At 45.2% G+C, this 16,838-nt stretch overlaps 3 protein-coding genes across 4 annotated transcripts; 1 reads left to right on the forward strand and 2 right to left on the reverse strand.

The window, feature by feature from the left end:
• Positions 1–22: 22 nt before the first annotated feature.
• On the reverse strand, positions 23–4,194 carry LOC132260925 (uncharacterized). Its single transcript, XM_059759326.1, has 7 exons — positions 3,836–4,194; positions 3,665–3,753; positions 2,710–3,432; positions 1,621–2,651; positions 1,273–1,368; positions 535–705; positions 23–473 (listed from the first exon to the last, which is right to left on the reverse strand). Exons 1-7 carry the CDS (start codon positions 3,880–3,882, stop codon positions 234–236), a joined length of 2,397 nt encoding a protein of 798 aa, XP_059615309.1. The 5' UTR covers positions 3,883–4,194; the 3' UTR covers positions 23–233.
• A 131-nt stretch (positions 4,195–4,325) lies between these two features.
• Positions 4,326–13,382, forward strand: LOC132260021 (pre-mRNA-processing-splicing factor 8). 2 transcript variants are annotated; one of them, XM_059757921.1, is made up of 7 exons: positions 4,326–4,409; positions 5,176–5,992; positions 6,060–6,398; positions 6,770–7,999; positions 8,060–9,136; positions 9,194–11,550; positions 11,621–13,382. In XM_059757921.1, exons 2-7 carry the CDS (start codon positions 5,196–5,198, stop codon positions 12,973–12,975), a joined length of 7,155 nt encoding a protein of 2,384 aa, XP_059613904.1. In that variant the 5' UTR covers positions 4,326–4,409; positions 5,176–5,195; the 3' UTR covers positions 12,976–13,382. The 2 variants fall into 2 exon arrangements, with proteins under 2 accessions (XP_059613904.1, XP_059613905.1); XM_059757922.1 differs by lacking the exon at positions 4,326–4,409 and having other exon boundaries at positions 5,172–5,992.
• Positions 13,383–14,176: 794 nt separating this feature from the next.
• On the reverse strand, positions 14,177–15,654 carry LOC132259691 (protein spaetzle 3-like). The gene has a single exon (XM_059757424.1). The coding sequence runs from the start codon at positions 15,640–15,642 to the stop codon at positions 14,824–14,826; it is 819 nt and encodes a 272-aa protein (XP_059613407.1). The 5' UTR covers positions 15,643–15,654; the 3' UTR covers positions 14,177–14,823.
• Positions 15,655–16,838: the final 1,184 nt, after the last annotated feature.

Genomic DNA, 16,838 nt, shown 5'->3' on the forward strand with positions numbered 1-16,838 from the left:
ACCAAGCAAAAACACACCATGATAATCTATGAAACAAATTGTTTCTATTTCCACTACAGACTCTTCAGTTCTTTTAGAAAATACATATTACAAAAAACATAAGAATCCATTTTGCTTAATCGTAAAGAAAAAAAGATTTCGCATAAGTGATTAAGGCGAGAGAAATGTATTTTATCCGGCACTACCGGCTGACCATGGGGAATAATCCAGAATGCTGCTGCTACTTTTCTTCTTTACCTCCTCGGAATGCCGGACGGTCGCGGGAGCGCCGAAGCACCGCCGCCCGTCCGGAAGTTCGACGGCATGCGTAATCCCGACGGTCGAGGCACTTTAGACATCGCACTGGCCGAACGCTTGTCCGGCTGCAGGGAATTGTAGGTCTGATGGGAGTCAAAGGTGGCGTCCGGATTGCTGTGCTGCGCCTCCGGAACGTGGAGACTTCCCTTCGAGCTGGCACTCGACGAAGACAGACTCTGCAAGAGGACAGAAGTTTTACAAATTGGCACCGCTTAGAGAGCCTGATGAATTGCTCACTTGTGGTGAGTATCTTCCGGACTCCGTGTCCGAGTCATTCCGCCTGACCGAGTAGCTGTAGTATCCGGACGACGGTCTGACCAATCCCAGTCGCTTTGGATTATTCCTCATGATCGCTGTGCTCGTGTTCTCGCCTTGATTATTCCTCACTATTGTTCGTGTATCGATTTTCTGTGGAAAACAAGCAAAATATTAGCAATAATTGTCAGGAAAACACCTCCAAAATTGTCTCTACATTTCTTCTCTTGTCAACTTTGATCTTGTCTTAAAAGCCTTAATTATCCCCTGGATTCAAATGGTTCAGTAACTTTCTCCAGAAATACATCATTGCCGTCCTTCTTCACCCTTCGCCTGAAATCCACACACGTCTCGTAATGCTCCTCCAGCTTTTCCGGCAACACTAAGTGCAGAGCATTGTATTCGCACGTCACAAGCTGCCTTCCAGTGTACGTCTTTTTGCACTTCAGCAAGTGCTGAGGCATACGAAGTGGGGAAAGCCAGTGATTCTTATCATAGGGACAACACACAAGATCAGTGCCCATATTTTCCACACGCAGTAAAACAGTATTTTCCCTCAAGAGACCCAAGAAAACTCTAACAACTTTGTGAGGTTATGTCGATTGACAAGCGCGACGAGCGCGACTTTCGACGAGATTTTTGGGCATTGTTGAATTTGAAAATATAAGACGCTAACGGAAATGTGGTGAAAAGTTAATAATATTGCTTAAAAATACTCACATATCGTTCGGCATCAGACGCGGGCTGTTTGGAAGACAGTCGACCCAGCGATTGATTGGATTTCCCGAATTTCGAGGAAGGCGCTAAGGATAAATTCTGAAAAGAAGAAGAAGAGAAAATGATCAATTGAGTTGATTTCTTATCTACCAATTTATCAACTCTGCTTTACATTGGAAGATCGAAGTTAAATCCATTAAAGTGAGCGTGTTTTTGCGTCCTCAAAAGTCGCGTCATAAACGAAAAATTATCACTTTTACTTCCACTGCCCACGAATCATTGTGTGTTGCTTTCTTAATGATTTCAACTCACGGACGCAGAAAAAGCGAGAATGCATAAATAAACACTCACACTATTCGGTTGACTCTTGTTCAATCCATCGGCGCTGGACTTGAAATCACTGTGATTGCCGGCCATCGCGAGGCTGCGCTGTCCCGACATGAGATTGTGGATGGACTTGGACTTGACGCCCATGGGGCTTTTGAGGGATTGCGGGCCCCTGGGCGGCGGCTGCTCGTTGGCGTCCAGCAGATCGTCAGCTGAGTTGAACTTCTGCTGCGACATTGGCTTCGCCAGAGCGCTCTTGAAGAACCTGAGCTTCGGGATGTTTCTCACTGGCGCCGTTGGCTTCTTGAATTCCGGCTGTTTCTCCGGCGGCTGCGGCTCCACATCCACAGTGATTGTCGTGTCGCCGGCATCGGGGAGATGAGGACTGTTCTGATCCAGCGGCCTGACGATCCGGATGGTCTTGAATCTGTCCCTGTTGCCTTTAACCGGAGACTTTTCCACCACTTCCTCCGCCACCGTCGATTCCTGATTCCTCTCGCCATCCGGACTGTGATTCATGTCATCGTAGATTCGACTGCGCCTGAGAAGCCGTCGACTCTTGCTCATGGACTCCGACAACTTGTTGCTGTCCATCTTGGCCGCCTCCTCTTGCTGCTTCTCCAGATTCACCAGCGAATGCCTCTTCTTGATGCTGTCCAGACTCTGTCGCATCTTCTCATTGCTCTGCCTAATCTCCAACGCCGCGAATCGGCCCAGAACATCCTCAAACTCCTTCTCATGCTCGCCAGCGTCTTGCATCAGTGTCTTCTCGTACTCCTCGAAGTTCTTCAGCGATTGACGCTCATCCTCGCGCAGCAGATTAATGGGAATCGGCAGACGACGCAACTCCACAACTTCATCCTCCGGACTGTCCTCAAAAGGCGCCTTTTCCAACATTCTGTCCGGCGTGAAAGCCTGATTTGTCGCCTCCTGAAGATACTTCTCGAAATTCCCCTCTTTGCTGGTGTTCAAGCCACACTTTATCGGCGACAAATTGATCTTTCTGTGATTCTCTTTTGATCTGGAGTTCTTCAGCGGCGTGGATTGATAAAGCCCTGAAATCAGAAGCTCATAAATACACTCAAAATTCACTATCAATTCATTTTAACTCACATTCTGCGGAATCTGGCGTTGTTTTCTTCTCCGGTTGATCCACTTTCTTCTCAATGAACGTCTCGTCATTCAAGTTATTCTTCACAAATGTGCCATTCTTCTGTGCTTCACAGTCGAACGTCACGTTATTCACAGGATTCTCAATCGTGGTGTCGCCCATCAAGTTAAATGTCTCACTTGCAATCGCCTGAGCGCCAAGAATTTCATTAGAAACGTCGAAAGTCGTGTTCTTCCCTTCGCCAGCCACAAATGTGCCCTCAAACTGCGGATTCAGCTTCATTGTGATGTTGATCAATGGATTGCTGTCCGACGAGTCATTCGACAGCCCAAGATCGTCCGTGCGCGCAATGCTGGCGTCCTTGGAGAACGTCTGATCTTCACTGAGTGTCAGTGTGTCCAGGAATTGCCTGTCTCTGATCACATCCTCCAGCTTGTAGCCGTTGAAGTTGATGTTGGCCGAATCGTCCATGTTCTCCATGAAGAAGCTTACATTGTTGAAGTCTCCGCTGTTGATCAGGCTGTTCAGCATCTCCTCGTTCATCGAGTCCACGGATGAGCAGAAAGAGCTGGGCGGCGATGTTTCGCCAATCAGACTTCTCCGCATGCTCGTCACAAGGCCACCAACTTGCAAATTGATCCCCGGCGTTGGTGGATCGTGATCACTGTCCATGCCGCGCTTCTTCGGCCGCGTGAACGTGCGAGTGTCCACCAATTTGGTCCCTCCTGGATGAATCAATGGGAATTGTTGTCAATTGGAAACGCAAAAAAGATCTTTTGTGGGTCAGTTTTATCCAAAAATTCATCAACTGCTCTCTTGCCATCAAGAGAAAAAACAAGAATCACGAGAAATCAAAGAGATTCACGGGATTAGCAAGCAAATGAATATGGAATTGAGTGAATTGATTGAATAAAGATGCCGAGAATTGAAGGCGAGAGTGAAGTGAATTCGCCTCACCTTTGGTCCCCAGAGCGGCTTCATTCTGCTTCCACTGCTGCAGGATGCTGGTGATGGAGTCATCCATTTTCTGGTCAGCCGTGAGATTGCTGCAGAGCACAAAGAGATCAAACAAAACACATCCGTGAGAAATTGCACTTCCGTATCGATTCCGGAAGAGAGCAAACGCACCAGAATGAATCATCCTTGAGTATCTCGTCAATGTCCAGAATATCCATGGCCACTATCCCCGTCCTGGGATCCACCTGGTGTCCCAGATCAGTCGGGAAGTCCTCGCCTGGAGTGGCTCTGGGACGAGAAAGCTGGCCGGACGGGCCGAAAGTGCTACGCACACAGAAATTTCTCCCTCACGAGTGGGCGCGGCACCGAAACAGCAGGGCGCAAATAAATGAACCAAACATGAAGCGGTGGGCTTACTGATTAATGCAGCACAATTTTCACGAGTGATTTCATACGCTAAGCCACATAAACAGACGATAAAATTCCTTCAATTGTCCATGTCTGGGGGCGAAAAGGCCAATCTCGGACTGTCACTGCGCGCAAGGCTGCCAACATGGCGGCCGCCTTCGACGAGTTTCGGCATTGTTGGCGCCATGTTGGTGCAGATGCGGCTCGATGCGGCGTAGTTTTGTCACAGCGCTCAGAAGCGAAGCATCAGCTCTGATAAAATGTGCAATCTTGCATAGTTTTATTGTGAATTTTCGCCAAAAGTGTGACACAGAGGTGAAAGAACAACAAGCATAAGGTATTTTCATTGCTATATTGCAGAAATATGTGTGAATAAGGGGGGAAAATGGGTGAAATATTGGGTCACGTTGGGATTGGTTATGAAGCCACGCTAAACGTTTACAATATCTCCTACATTTTGTGTATTTCTACAAATTTATTATCAAATTTCGTTAAATACATGCTTACTGAGTCTTTTTTGGTGCTTTCCATGTAGCTCTGTTGTATTCTTTGGCTGTAAAATGCAATTTTCTGGGAGGAATTTTCCATAAAGTAAAATGGCGTCCGGCTTGGGATTGCCCGTGTTTTAGGCAATTTATGCTGAGAAATAGACGCAAAAATAGGGTGGAAAAAGACGCTCTGTGAATTATGTGCAAGGGGGAATATTTCGCGTGCAGAATTAAATCATAACTTGAGGCAAAGTTGCCAAATATAGGGCAAAAAATGGCCTCTAAGAATGCATCAATCCTTGAAGGGCCGCCATTGTTGTTGCTTATTCTCGGAATGCACTTGAAAAAATGGGTAAATTTTTTGGAAAACTCCAAGTAGCAAAAAAATTGTAATGCGACTTTCCTTTGGCATAGATGTCGCTTGACACTCGAGGACGATCAGGATCTCAGGGTGGTTTTGGGATGTCGTTGAGTAGAGTGAAGAATGGATAAAGAACACTTATTGATAAAAAATCTCTTACTTTGTGGCTTTGTTGTTTATTTACTCTGAGAAATTTGATATTTGTGATTAGAATTTATTGTTAGTGTTTATTTTTCTGCGATATATCTTTGCAGAGTGAGAACACAGAGTCATAATGGCTCTTCCGCCGTATATGATACCGCCAAATTCATGGGCGGCGCAGTTGATGGCTCAACAGCAGGCTTTTGCTGCCGTTCATGCTCAGCAGCAGGCTTTCAATGCCCAGCAAATGCCGCCTGGCAGTCAGATGCCACAACAGGCGCCGCCAGGAATCGCTCCGGGCGCCGCTCTGCCGCCCAAGATCTCAGTTCCGCCGCCACAGAAGGTTGACGTGATGACGGAGGAGAAGCTGCTGGAGAAGTCACAGAAGTGGCAGCAATTGCAGTCGAAGCGATTCGCGGAGAAGCGCAAGTTTGGCTTCGTGGATGCGCAGAAGGAGGACATGCCGCCGGAGCACATCCGGAAGATAATCAGGGATCACGGCGACATGACGAGTCGCAAGTACAGACACGACAAGAGAGTGTATCTCGGGGCGCTGAAGTACATGCCGCACGCCGTGATGAAGCTGCTGGAGAACATGCCGATGCCGTGGGAGCAGATCAGGGATGTGCCGGTGCTGTATCACATCACGGGCGCCATAACGTTCGTCAATGAGATTCCGTGGGTGATTGAGCCAGTGTACATCGCTCAGTGGGGCACGATGTGGATCATGATGAGGCGCGAGAAGCGCGATCGTCGCCACTTCAAGCGGATGCGCTTCCCGCCGTTTGACGACGAGGAGCCGCCGCTCGACTATGCGGACAATGTGCTGGACGTGGAGCCGCTGGAGGCCATACAGATTGAACTGGACGCCGATGAGGATGGGAGCATTCACGATTGGTTCTATGACCACAAAGCTCTGCTCGGAACACAGTGAGTCCTTTTAGAGTAATATTTCAAAAGGATTTGTGTTGATTTCTTGTGTATGTGTGTTTTGCAGGCACGTCAATGGCTCGACTTATCGTAAGTGGAACCTCACGCTGCCCCAAATGGCCACACTCTATCGCCTGGCCAATCAATTGCTCACAGATTTGGTGGATGAGAACTTCTTCTATCTCTTCGATCCGAAGAGCTTCTTCACCGCCAAGGCGCTGAACATGGCCATTCCGGGAGGCCCCAAATTTGAGCCACTGATCAAGGATCACAATGTTGGCGATGACGATTGGAATGAATTCAATGACATCAATAAGATTATCATCAGACAACCGATTAGGACGGAATATCGCATCGCATTTCCCTATTTGTACAACAATATGCCGCATTTTGTGCATCTTTCATGGTGAGTTGATGTATTTCTGACTGTTTTTCTCTTCAATTTCCACATTTAGCACAATATTTAGTACATAAATTACTTTGTACACTGAATATAAATCAAATGTGGTAGATTAATGATCTTCTTCGCGGTCAGTTTGTATTGATTTTATATGTTAAGGCACGCCAATTGAGTGTGTTCCTGAAATACATATAGAAAAAATGATACAAATAAATCTGCAAGAAGATCGCTCTTAGACGGTTTGTCATGTGGTGTTTATTGATAGCTTCATTTCTCTAGTCGATAATTAAGCATGGCATACAATTTTTGTCTTAAATTCAATAATTCTTCAATGAACACTTGCTGACAATTGGCTTAAAGAAGTTTGCCTTCTTCAGGTATCATGCACCAAATGTGGTGTTCATCAAGACAGAAGATCCTGATCTTCCTGCCTTCTACTTCGATCCGCTGATCAATCCAATTTCCCATCGTCACTCTGTGAAGTTTATCGAGCCTCTGCCGGAGGATGATGAGGAGTATTTGCTGCCGGAAGATGTTCAGCCATTCCTGCAGGACACTCCGCTGTACACTGACAACACAGCCAATGGGATATCCTTGCTGTGGGCTCCCAGGCCCTTCAACATGCGCTCCGGACGCACCAGGAGGGCGATTGATATTCCCCTGGTGAAGGGATGGTACAAAGAACACTGTCCGCCAGGGCATTCGGTGAAGGTGCGCGTGAGTTATCAGAAGTTGCTCAAGTATTATGTGTTGAATGCACTGAAGCATCGTCGTCCGAAGCCACAGAAGAAGCGTTATCTCTTCAGATCCTTCAAGGCGACCAAATTCTTCCAAACCACGACACTTGATTGGGTTGAGGCGGGATTGCAAGTGTGTCGTCAAGGTTACAATATGCTTAATCTGCTGATTCACAGGAAGAATCTGAATTATCTCCATTTGGATTACAATTTCAATCTGAAGCCAGTGAAGACACTCACAACGAAGGAGCGAAAGAAGAGTCGCTTCGGAAATGCTTTCCATTTGTGTCGTGAGATTTTGAGACTCACAAAGTTGATTATTGATTCACATGTGCAGTACAGATTGAATAATGTCGATGCATTCCAGTTGGCAGATGGTTTGCAGTACATTTTTGCCCATGTGGGACAATTGACGGGCATGTACAGATACAAGTACAAGCTGATGAGGCAGATTAGGATGTGTAAGGATCTGAAACATTTGATTTACTATCGATTCAACACGGGTCCTGTGGGAAAAGGCCCAGGATGTGGCTTCTGGGCGCCAGGATGGCGTGTGTGGTTGTTCTTTATGCGCGGAATTACGCCACTGTTGGAACGCTGGCTGGGCAATTTGCTGAGTCGTCAATTTGAGGGAAGACACTCGAAGGGCATCGCAAAGACGGTGACGAAGCAGCGTGTGGAGTCACACTTTGATCTGGAATTGAGAGCGTCGGTGATGCACGATATTGTGGACATGATGCCGGAGGGGATCAAGCAGAACAAGGCCAGGACAATTCTGCAGCATCTGTCAGAGGCTTGGCGATGCTGGAAGGCAAATATCCCGTGGAAAGTGCCAGGATTGCCAATTCCAATTGAGAATATGATTCTAAGGTATGAAGAAACTTCATTTTTGTCTTTGTTTTGCTCTACAATTTTGTGTTTTCTTTGCAGATATGTGAAGATGAAGGCAGATTGGTGGACAAACACTGCGCACTACAATCGGGAGAGGATCAGGAGGGGAGCAACAGTGGATAAGACAGTGTGTAAGAAGAATTTGGGAAGATTGACGAGGTTGTACTTGAAGGCTGAGCAGGAGAGACAGCACAATTACTTGAAAGATGGACCGTATATTTCGCCTGAGGAGGCAGTGGCGATCTACACGACAACTGTCCATTGGCTGGAGTCCAGGCGCTTCGCCCCAATTCCATTCCCACCGCTTTCATACAAGCATGACACGAAGTTGCTCATCTTGGCGCTGGAGCGTCTCAAGGAGGCGTACAGTGTGAAGTCTCGACTGAATCAGAGTCAGAGGGAAGAGTTGGGACTCATTGAGCAGGCTTACGATAATCCCCACGAAGCCTTGTCCAGAATTAAGCGTCATTTGCTGACGCAGCGAGCATTCAAGGAGGTGGGAATTGAGTTTATGGATCTCTACAGTCATCTGATTCCTGTGTATGATGTGGAGCCACTGGAGAAGATCACTGATGCCTATTTGGATCAGTATCTGTGGTATGAGGCGGACAAGAGGCGTCTCTTTCCGCCGTGGGTGAAGCCAAGTGACACAGAACCGCCGCCACTTCTTGTCTACAAGTGGTGTCAAGGCATTAACAATCTGCATGAAGTCTGGGATGTGTCCGAGGGTGAATGCAATGTGTTGCTTGAGTCACGCTTTGAGAAGCTCTATGAGAAGATTGACTTGACACTGCTCAACAGACTGCTGAGATTGATTGTCGATCACAATATTGCTGATTACATGACGGCGAAGAATAATGTGGTGATTAACTACAAGGATATGAATCACACAAACAGTTATGGTATAATAAGAGGACTGCAGTTTGCCTCTTTCATCGCCCAGTACTATGGATTGGTGTTGGATCTCCTGGCGCTGGGATTGCAGAGAGCCAGCGAAATGGCAGGACCACCACAGATGCCCAATGACTTCCTCACCTTCCAGGACACGAAGATTGAGACGTGCCATCCGATCAGGCTCTATTGTCGCTATGTCGATCGCATCCATTTGTTCTTTAGGTGAGTTTCCGAGATTTATTTTCACTTTGTCTGTACTTAACCTTTTGTTTTGTGCAGATTTACTGCTGAGGAGGCCAAAGATCTCATTCAGCGCTACTTGACTGAACATCCGGATCCCAATAATGAGAACATTGTGGGTTATAACAACAAGAAGTGTTGGCCACGCGATGCAAGGATGCGTCTGATGAAGCACGATGTGAATTTGGGCAGAGCTGTCTATTGGGACATCAAGAATCGTCTGCCCAGATCTGTGACGACCATCAATTGGGAGAATACTTTTGTGTCTGTCTATTCGAAGGACAATCCGAATTTGTTGTTCAACATGAGTGGATTTGAGTGTCGCATTTTGCCTAAATGTCGCACACAACATGAAGAGTTTACGCATCGGGATGGCGTGTGGAATTTGCAGAATGAAGTGACGAAGGAGAGAACAGCTCAATGCTTCCTCAGAGTGGATGATGAGAGTCTGGGACGATTCCACAATCGTGTGCGACAGATTTTGATGGCTTCCGGCAGCACAACATTCACCAAAATCGTGAACAAGTGGAATACAGCACTGATTGGATTGATGACATACTTCAGAGAAGCTGTTGTGAATACGCAAGAATTGCTGGATTTGCTGGTGAAGTGTGAGAATAAGATTCAGACGCGAATTAAGATTGGATTGAATTCAAAGATGCCCTCGAGATTCCCGCCTGTGGTGTTTTACACGCCCAAAGAGTTGGGCGGATTGGGAATGTTGAGCATGGGTCACGTGCTTATTCCACAATCTGACTTGAGATGGTCAAAGCAAACTGATGTTGGCATCACGCATTTCCGCTCGGGAATGTCTCACGATGAGGATCAACTGATTCCCAATCTCTATCGCTACATTCAACCGTGGGAGAGTGAATTTATCGATTCGCAGCGTGTGTGGGCGGAATATGCGCTGAAGAGACAAGAGGCAAATGCTCAGAATCGTCGATTGACACTTGAGGATCTGGAGGATAGTTGGGACAGAGGAATACCGAGAATCAATACGCTGTTCCAGAAGGACAGACACACACTGGCGTATGACAAAGGCTGGCGAATCCGGACGGAGTTCAAGCAATTCCAAGTGCTGAAGCAGAATCCCTTCTGGTGGACGCATCAGAGGCACGACGGGAAGTTGTGGAATTTGAATAATTATCGCACGGACATGATTCAGGCGTTGGGTGGGGTTGAAGGCATTCTGGAGCACACACTGTTCAAGGGAACGTACTTTCCCACGTGGGAGGGTTTGTTCTGGGAGAAGGCGTCGGGTTTTGAGGAGTCGATGAAGTATAAGAAGCTGACAAATGCCCAGAGATCGGGTCTCAATCAGATTCCCAACAGAAGATTCACACTCTGGTGGTCGCCGACGATCAACAGAGCCAATGTGTACGTGGGATTCCAGGTGCAACTGGATCTCACGGGAATTTTCATGCACGGCAAGATTCCCACGCTAAAAATCTCACTGATTCAGATCTTCAGAGCTCACTTGTGGCAGAAGATTCATGAGTCGATTGTGATGGATTTGTGTCAAGTGTTTGATCAAGAGTTGGACGCGTTGGAGATTGAGACGGTGCAGAAGGAGACTATTCACCCGAGGAAGTCATACAAGATGAACTCCTCATGCGCTGACATTCTCCTCTTCCCGGCGTACAAGTGGAATGTCTCCAGACCATCTCTGTTGGCCGACACGAAGGACACGATGGACAACACGACAACACAAAAGTACTGGATTGACGTACAATTGCGATGGGGTGACTATGATTCGCATGATATTGAACGATATGCAAGAGCGAAGTTTCTTGACTATACAACTGATAACATGTCAATCTATCCATCGCCAACTGGTGTCCTGATCGCCATTGATTTGGCCTACAATCTCCACTCGGCCTTTGGCAATTGGTTCCCCGGATGCAAGCCACTGATTCAACAAGCCATGTCGAAGATCATGAAGGCAAATCCGGCCTTGTATGTGTTGAGAGAGAGAATCCGAAAGGCACTGCAATTGTACAGTTCAGAACCAACTGAACCCTATTTGTCTTCGCAAAACTACGGAGAATTGTTTTCCAATCAAATCATCTGGTTTGTTGATGACACAAATGTCTACAGAGTCACAATTCACAAGACTTTCGAGGGTAATTTGACCACAAAGCCCATTAATGGGGCGATTTTCATCTTCAATCCGCGCACAGGACAACTCTTCTTGAAGATCATTCATACTTCTGTGTGGGCTGGACAGAAGCGTCTTGGACAGTTAGCGAAGTGGAAGACGGCTGAAGAAGTGGCAGCTCTTATTCGATCGTTGCCAGTTGAGGAGCAACCGAAGCAGATTATCGTGACGAGGAAAGGCATGTTGGATCCACTGGAAGTGCATTTGCTAGATTTTCCCAACATTGTCATCAAGGGTGAGTTGAAAATTCATGAAATTAGCTTGAATGATATGATAATTAATATTTTCACGTCTGTATTTTGCAGGTTCTGAGCTTCAGTTACCCTTCCAGGCGTGTCTGAAAGTGGAGAAGTTTGGCGATTTGATTCTCAAGGCGACAGAACCTCAAATGGTTTTATTCAATCTCTATGATGATTGGCTGAAGACTATCTCATCATACACTGCTTTCTCACGATTGATTCTCATTCTGCGTGCACTTCATGTCAACACGGAACGTACAAAAGTGATTTTGAAGCCTGATAAGACAACAATCACAGAAGCACATCACATTTGGCCAACATTGACGGATGAAGAGTGGATAAAAGTGGAGATTCAGCTGAAGGATCTCATTTTGGCGGATTATGGCAAGAAGAATAATGTGAATGTGGCATCATTGACACAATCGGAGATTAGAGATATCATTCTGGGCATGGAGATTTCTGCTCCATCTGCACAGAGACAACAAATAGCGGAGATTGAGAAGCAGACGAAGGAACAGAGTCAATTGACGGCAACAACAACGAGAACGACAAATAAACACGGTGATGAAATTATCACATCGACAACGTCAAACTATGAAACGCAAACGTTCAGTTCGAAGACTGAGTGGCGCGTGAGGGCGATTTCGGCGACAAATCTTCATCTCAGGACGAATCATATCTACGTGAGTTCGGATGACATCAAGGAGACGGGCTACACGTATATTCTGCCGAAGAATGTGCTGAAGAAGTTTGTCACGATATCTGACTTGAGGGCACAAATTGCTGGATATCTCTATGGCGTCTCACCACCGGATAATCCGCAAGTGAAGGAGATCAGATGCATTGTGATGCCACCACAATGGGGAACACATCAGACGATCAATCTGCCCAATCAGTTGCCATCGCATCAGTATTTGCGCGACATGGAGCCGTTGGGATGGATTCACACGCAGCCCAATGAGTTACCACAGTTGTCGCCGCAGGACATCACTACGCATGCCAAGGTGATGTCAGAGAATCCAACGTGGGATGGTGAGAAGACAATTATCATCACGTGCTCATTCACGCCTGGTTCGTGTTCACTCACGGCGTACAAACTCACGCCGTCGGGCTTTGAGTGGGGCGCAAAGAACACAGACAAGGGCAACAATCCGAAGGGATATCTGCCCAGTCACTATGAACGCGTCCAGATGCTGCTATCCAACAAGTTCCTGGGATTCTTCATGGTGCCGGCGCAGGGCAGCTGGAATTACAACTTTATGGGTGTTCGACACGATGCCAACATGAAGTATGAACTCCAGTTGGCGAATCCGAAGGAGTTCTACCACGAAATCCACCGACCGTCGCACTTCCTGCTCTTCAGCAATCTGGAGGACGGGACAGATGGCATCGGTGCCGATCGAGAGGACATGTTCTGCTAAAGCGAGAGTGATTAAGGTAGGCGATTTAGATGTTAATATAGAAGCTAAGAATGAAGTCAGTGAATATTTGAGTTAAGTCTGAAGAATGCCACTTTTTTACATATATTATTACTTATTTAGATTGTTAGTTCACTTCCTGAAATTTATTTAATACTCTATATGGAAAAATGATGACAGTCATTTGATATTTGAGGAATATTAATGCTCACGATCTGGGCGATTACTGGAGGTTTCCTCCGTTATTATTATTATTCAAATGCCTTTGCAACTTATCTAATCTAATAGTCACATTTCTACGTGCGACAAAGCGTCTTGTCGCTTATTAATGATCTAATGGAGGTTTCCTCCCTTTAATTTAAATCTTGATGATTTATTTTTTATCAAAATGCCGTTGCAGTTAACCAAAAACAAACTTCTTCTATGACAATTATGTCTTTATCGCGCCTCGCGCGTTTACTATCTTGACTTAGTGTCTAATGTCACATTTGCTGCGTGTTTTATGCAGCGACTGTGCATCTTACTTTACACTTGAATATGCTATTCGAGTCTTAATTCAAATGCCCTTGCAATCATTTTCATGTAATGTGTGTTGTCACACATAATAATCTTTTAAATACTATATTGAGTTTTGCTATGTGTTCCTCTAATGTTAATGAACTCCTCTTCTGCTTATATAGCATTATAATGTTTATATTTTGCACTTGAAAGCGAGAAAAATGATGTCGTTTTTTCCTCTTGGCGGCAGAGCTTTGGTCGAGATCCAAGGAAGTTCTTGGGGATCTCTCCTGCCGTTACCTCTGTAAAAATTTGGGGATGAATCTGCACTCCTCACGAGCGTGCTCGCTTCGAATGAGAAGTACAGATTGTTATAGTACTAAATTCAAATGGCGCGACTGGTCGCTGCCGAGATGAAATGGTATGGGAGCACAGGGAGAAAGAATAAACTCACTTTTTCACCTTAAAACTTAATCTACTTTACTCTACTCAATTAAATCAATTAACAATAATTAACACAACGTATAACATATAAAAATCAAATGAAAAGCGGCTCCTGCCTTAATTTTTATGGCTCTTGCCGTTTACTAAAAAACACTTCTTAGTGCTGTTGGTCTCTTGACCACGCGAATTGTCTTAAGAATGCAAATGTTGCAGTTACTGCATCACCCAGTGTTTTGGGCTTCTATGCACGGCCCAAAGGCTCTTTCTCTGCACAAATGCGAAAGACGACTGACTGATTTTTCTGTCGCCTTTCATTATATGACAAATTTGTTTACGCTTCTCCTGAGGGAAGAAGCGTAAACGGCGGGAGTGGGAGAACTCCCCGCCCTTAATGCTGGATCAGCGGAACTGATCACAGCGTGGCTCGCTCCCGCTGCTCGAGTTAATGCTAGCAAAAATAACCCTGTTCATTTCTCATGAACACGGCGTTAATCAAATCATTCTTAATTGTAACATCATGTTTTTTATGTCATTCTCTTATATATTCTAATGGTATGTAATTTTCATCATTTTCTGAAAAGAATTTGGTGCTTTCAAAAGTTTTGGCCATGTTTTGGACTGTTACTTTTTCTCAAGATGCTCTGGCGCAGCGCGCCACTCGACACAGAGGGTGCTGAGTGGCGGGGTTTTCTGCTGCGCCAGAAGATTAAGTGCGATTGTGGCGCAGGGCCGCACTCGCACTACAAAAATGAAACATTCGTCAGTTGAGTTAAAGCTCAAATTCTAGGAGCTAACTAACTCATTTATTTGACTAGTCTTGTACAATTGTTGAAAAATGTCGACGTGCAGAATCTAAATAATAATAATAATTCACTAAGATGATTGAGGGGGTGGGGGGAGTGTGGGGAATTAAGTTGTGTTGGATTGAACTGGATTGCAGCGACAGACACAGCAAGATGGGAAGAGGAACCAATCCATGAAGATTCCTTTGCAATCGTTGTCTGGATCATAAGCCAGAAGTCTGTACCATTTGTACTTTTGTTCGCATCCACAATCACCAGCACAGCGTGTTGTTTGTGGCTTTGAGCAGACTTCCTGGTGGATGGCTTGCTCAAAATGCTGTGTATTTACAATAGCACGAATTTTTCCAGCTGAATTTGATGCCCAAAAAGGCGTCACAATTTCCACTTTTGATTCACAAATATCAAAACGTCCACTGCTATCGTTGGCATTTGTGGGTCCGGGATTGTTGAGTCTTTGGTAATCCGGATTTGCTGTGGTGGTGTGATTTCCCCTCATGTTGAAATCCTGGTGTTGAGAAGTTTGTCTTTTGCTGCGCCACTTTGTGAAGTGCGAATCGACAACTGGATCTGAACCAGACTCTGGAATTCCTATCATATCCGGCACACCAGGCATTTCACCCCACTCCCAATCATCATTTGCGGATGTTGTGCTGCGTTTCTTCTTCCGCAGTCGCTGCAATGGCGGCCCGTAGACGGAAGACATCTGGAAATCGCCATACATCCGTCGCATTAGCGCCCTGTTCTCGTCCACGAACGTCTCAATGCGATCCAGCGGATATGCATTGCCAGACGAGGGGCAGACCAGTTGGTGATTCCTCTTGATGCACGGAATGCCTCTGAGAATCTCCCCGCGGATGTTGACGCCGAGTATCACGGGCAGCGCAATCCATAGAATGAGTGATGTTGGAAAGATGAATTTCCACATTTCTTCAACTTGTATTCTCACTGCACGAGCACATTTTCACAATTTTTTCACCGAAAATTTATGAGTTCATTTGATTTGAATGTTTTTTTTATGTTTAGAGATCAACGGCAGAAGTTGCTATGAAGTCAGTGAAACATTGTCGCCATGGTCTTTATATTGTTGTGCAGGAAATTTCCACCAAGAAGTTGAAGAGTTATTTGCAGACATATATATATATAAGACTGGTTTGCATTCCCTCCTCAATCCACAAAAATATATTTGGGAGTGCAAGAGTGAAGAAGCAGTGTTTCTCAATCAGTGGCTCGTGTTTGATTTATTGGGGTCACTGCGCAAGAAGGTGGTCAGACGGAAGGGCACGAAGTGGGATTTTCCTTGAACGTCCAGGGGTAAATGCACAACTGGTTTGTTGTGAAGTGTTGTGGATTCAATGGAACACGCCGAAGACACGTTTATATACCGTGATTTAACAGTTACGAATGGTATCAAGACTTCTGCACGCACTCGATTGCGCACATTGCTTGGAGTGTCAACGTAATTGCGCGTGGATGTGTCTTTTTTATGCTTAATTCCCGGTTTGGGTTACTGAAGAGTTCCTTCTTTTAATTTGATAAAAATTGAAAAATAAGTTTTGAGTGACTTGAATGTCGTCCCAATGAATTAAGATAGCATTTGCGCTATTATTATTATTATTGTTTGTATTGTTGCGTTTTTTCACCCTTAAATTAATGATTACCTTTAACTCCCGGTTCGGGTTTACTGGAGGTTTCCTCCTTTGTTTGATTATCAGTCAAACATTAACTTTGATGACTTCTTAGTTATTCAAATGCCATTGCAATCAACAACATTATTATGTGTTAATTTAATTCCTCGAAGCTGTCGAGTTACTGGAGATTTTTCATTTAATCTCCACTGTTTTTAATGAAAAGACGCCCTTTTAGGGTCGCGTGTTTATATTTAAATGCCCTTGCAATCAAAATCATTTAATATGAGTAGAAGTAAATTTCAGGAAGTGAACTTTGATAATAATAAGGATATTTTAAGAATTCTTTGAATTTAATCGGCATTCTTCATGGCTTACTCAAGTATTTTAGCTTAAACTAGTAAGATTAAGAGAAATTTTTGCATTGTAATCTACTTTTGAATAGGTTTTCATAATCTGGGATCGAAATATGAAAGTGATTTAAGACGCAGTGTGA

The sequence above is a fragment of the Phlebotomus argentipes genome, unplaced genomic scaffold (assembly GCF_947086385.1).
Source record: "Phlebotomus argentipes unplaced genomic scaffold, Phlebotomus argentipes genome assembly scaffold_18, whole genome shotgun sequence".
NCBI classification, from domain to species: Eukaryota; Metazoa; Arthropoda; class Insecta; order Diptera; family Psychodidae; genus Phlebotomus; species Phlebotomus argentipes.

Bases quoted from the DNA above. Each gene is read 5' to 3' on its own strand.
- LOC132260925 (XM_059759326.1), bottom strand. From the start codon at position 3,882: ATGGATATTCTGGACATTGACGAGATACTCAAGGATGATTCATTCTG. The intron at 3,433-3,664 runs GTGAGGCGAATT...TGATTCATCCAG, and splicing joins AGCCGCTCTGGGGACCAAAG to GAGGGACCAAATTGGTGGAC. The intron at 2,652-2,709 runs GTGAGTTAAAAT...TTCTGATTTCAG, and splicing joins AACGCCAGATTCCGCAGAAT to GGCTTTATCAATCCACGCCG.
- LOC132260021 (XM_059757921.1), top strand. From the start codon at position 5,196: ATGGCTCTTCCGCCGTATATGATACCGCCAAATTCATGGGCGGCGCAG. The intron at 9,137-9,193 runs GTGAGTTTCCGA...TGTTTTGTGCAG, and splicing joins CGCATCCATTTGTTCTTTAG to ATTTACTGCTGAGGAGGCCA. The intron at 11,551-11,620 runs GTGAGTTGAAAA...TGTATTTTGCAG, and splicing joins TCCCAACATTGTCATCAAGG to GTTCTGAGCTTCAGTTACCC.
- LOC132259691 (XM_059757424.1), bottom strand. From the start codon at position 15,642: ATGTGGAAATTCATCTTTCCAACATCACTCATTCTATGGATTGCGCTG.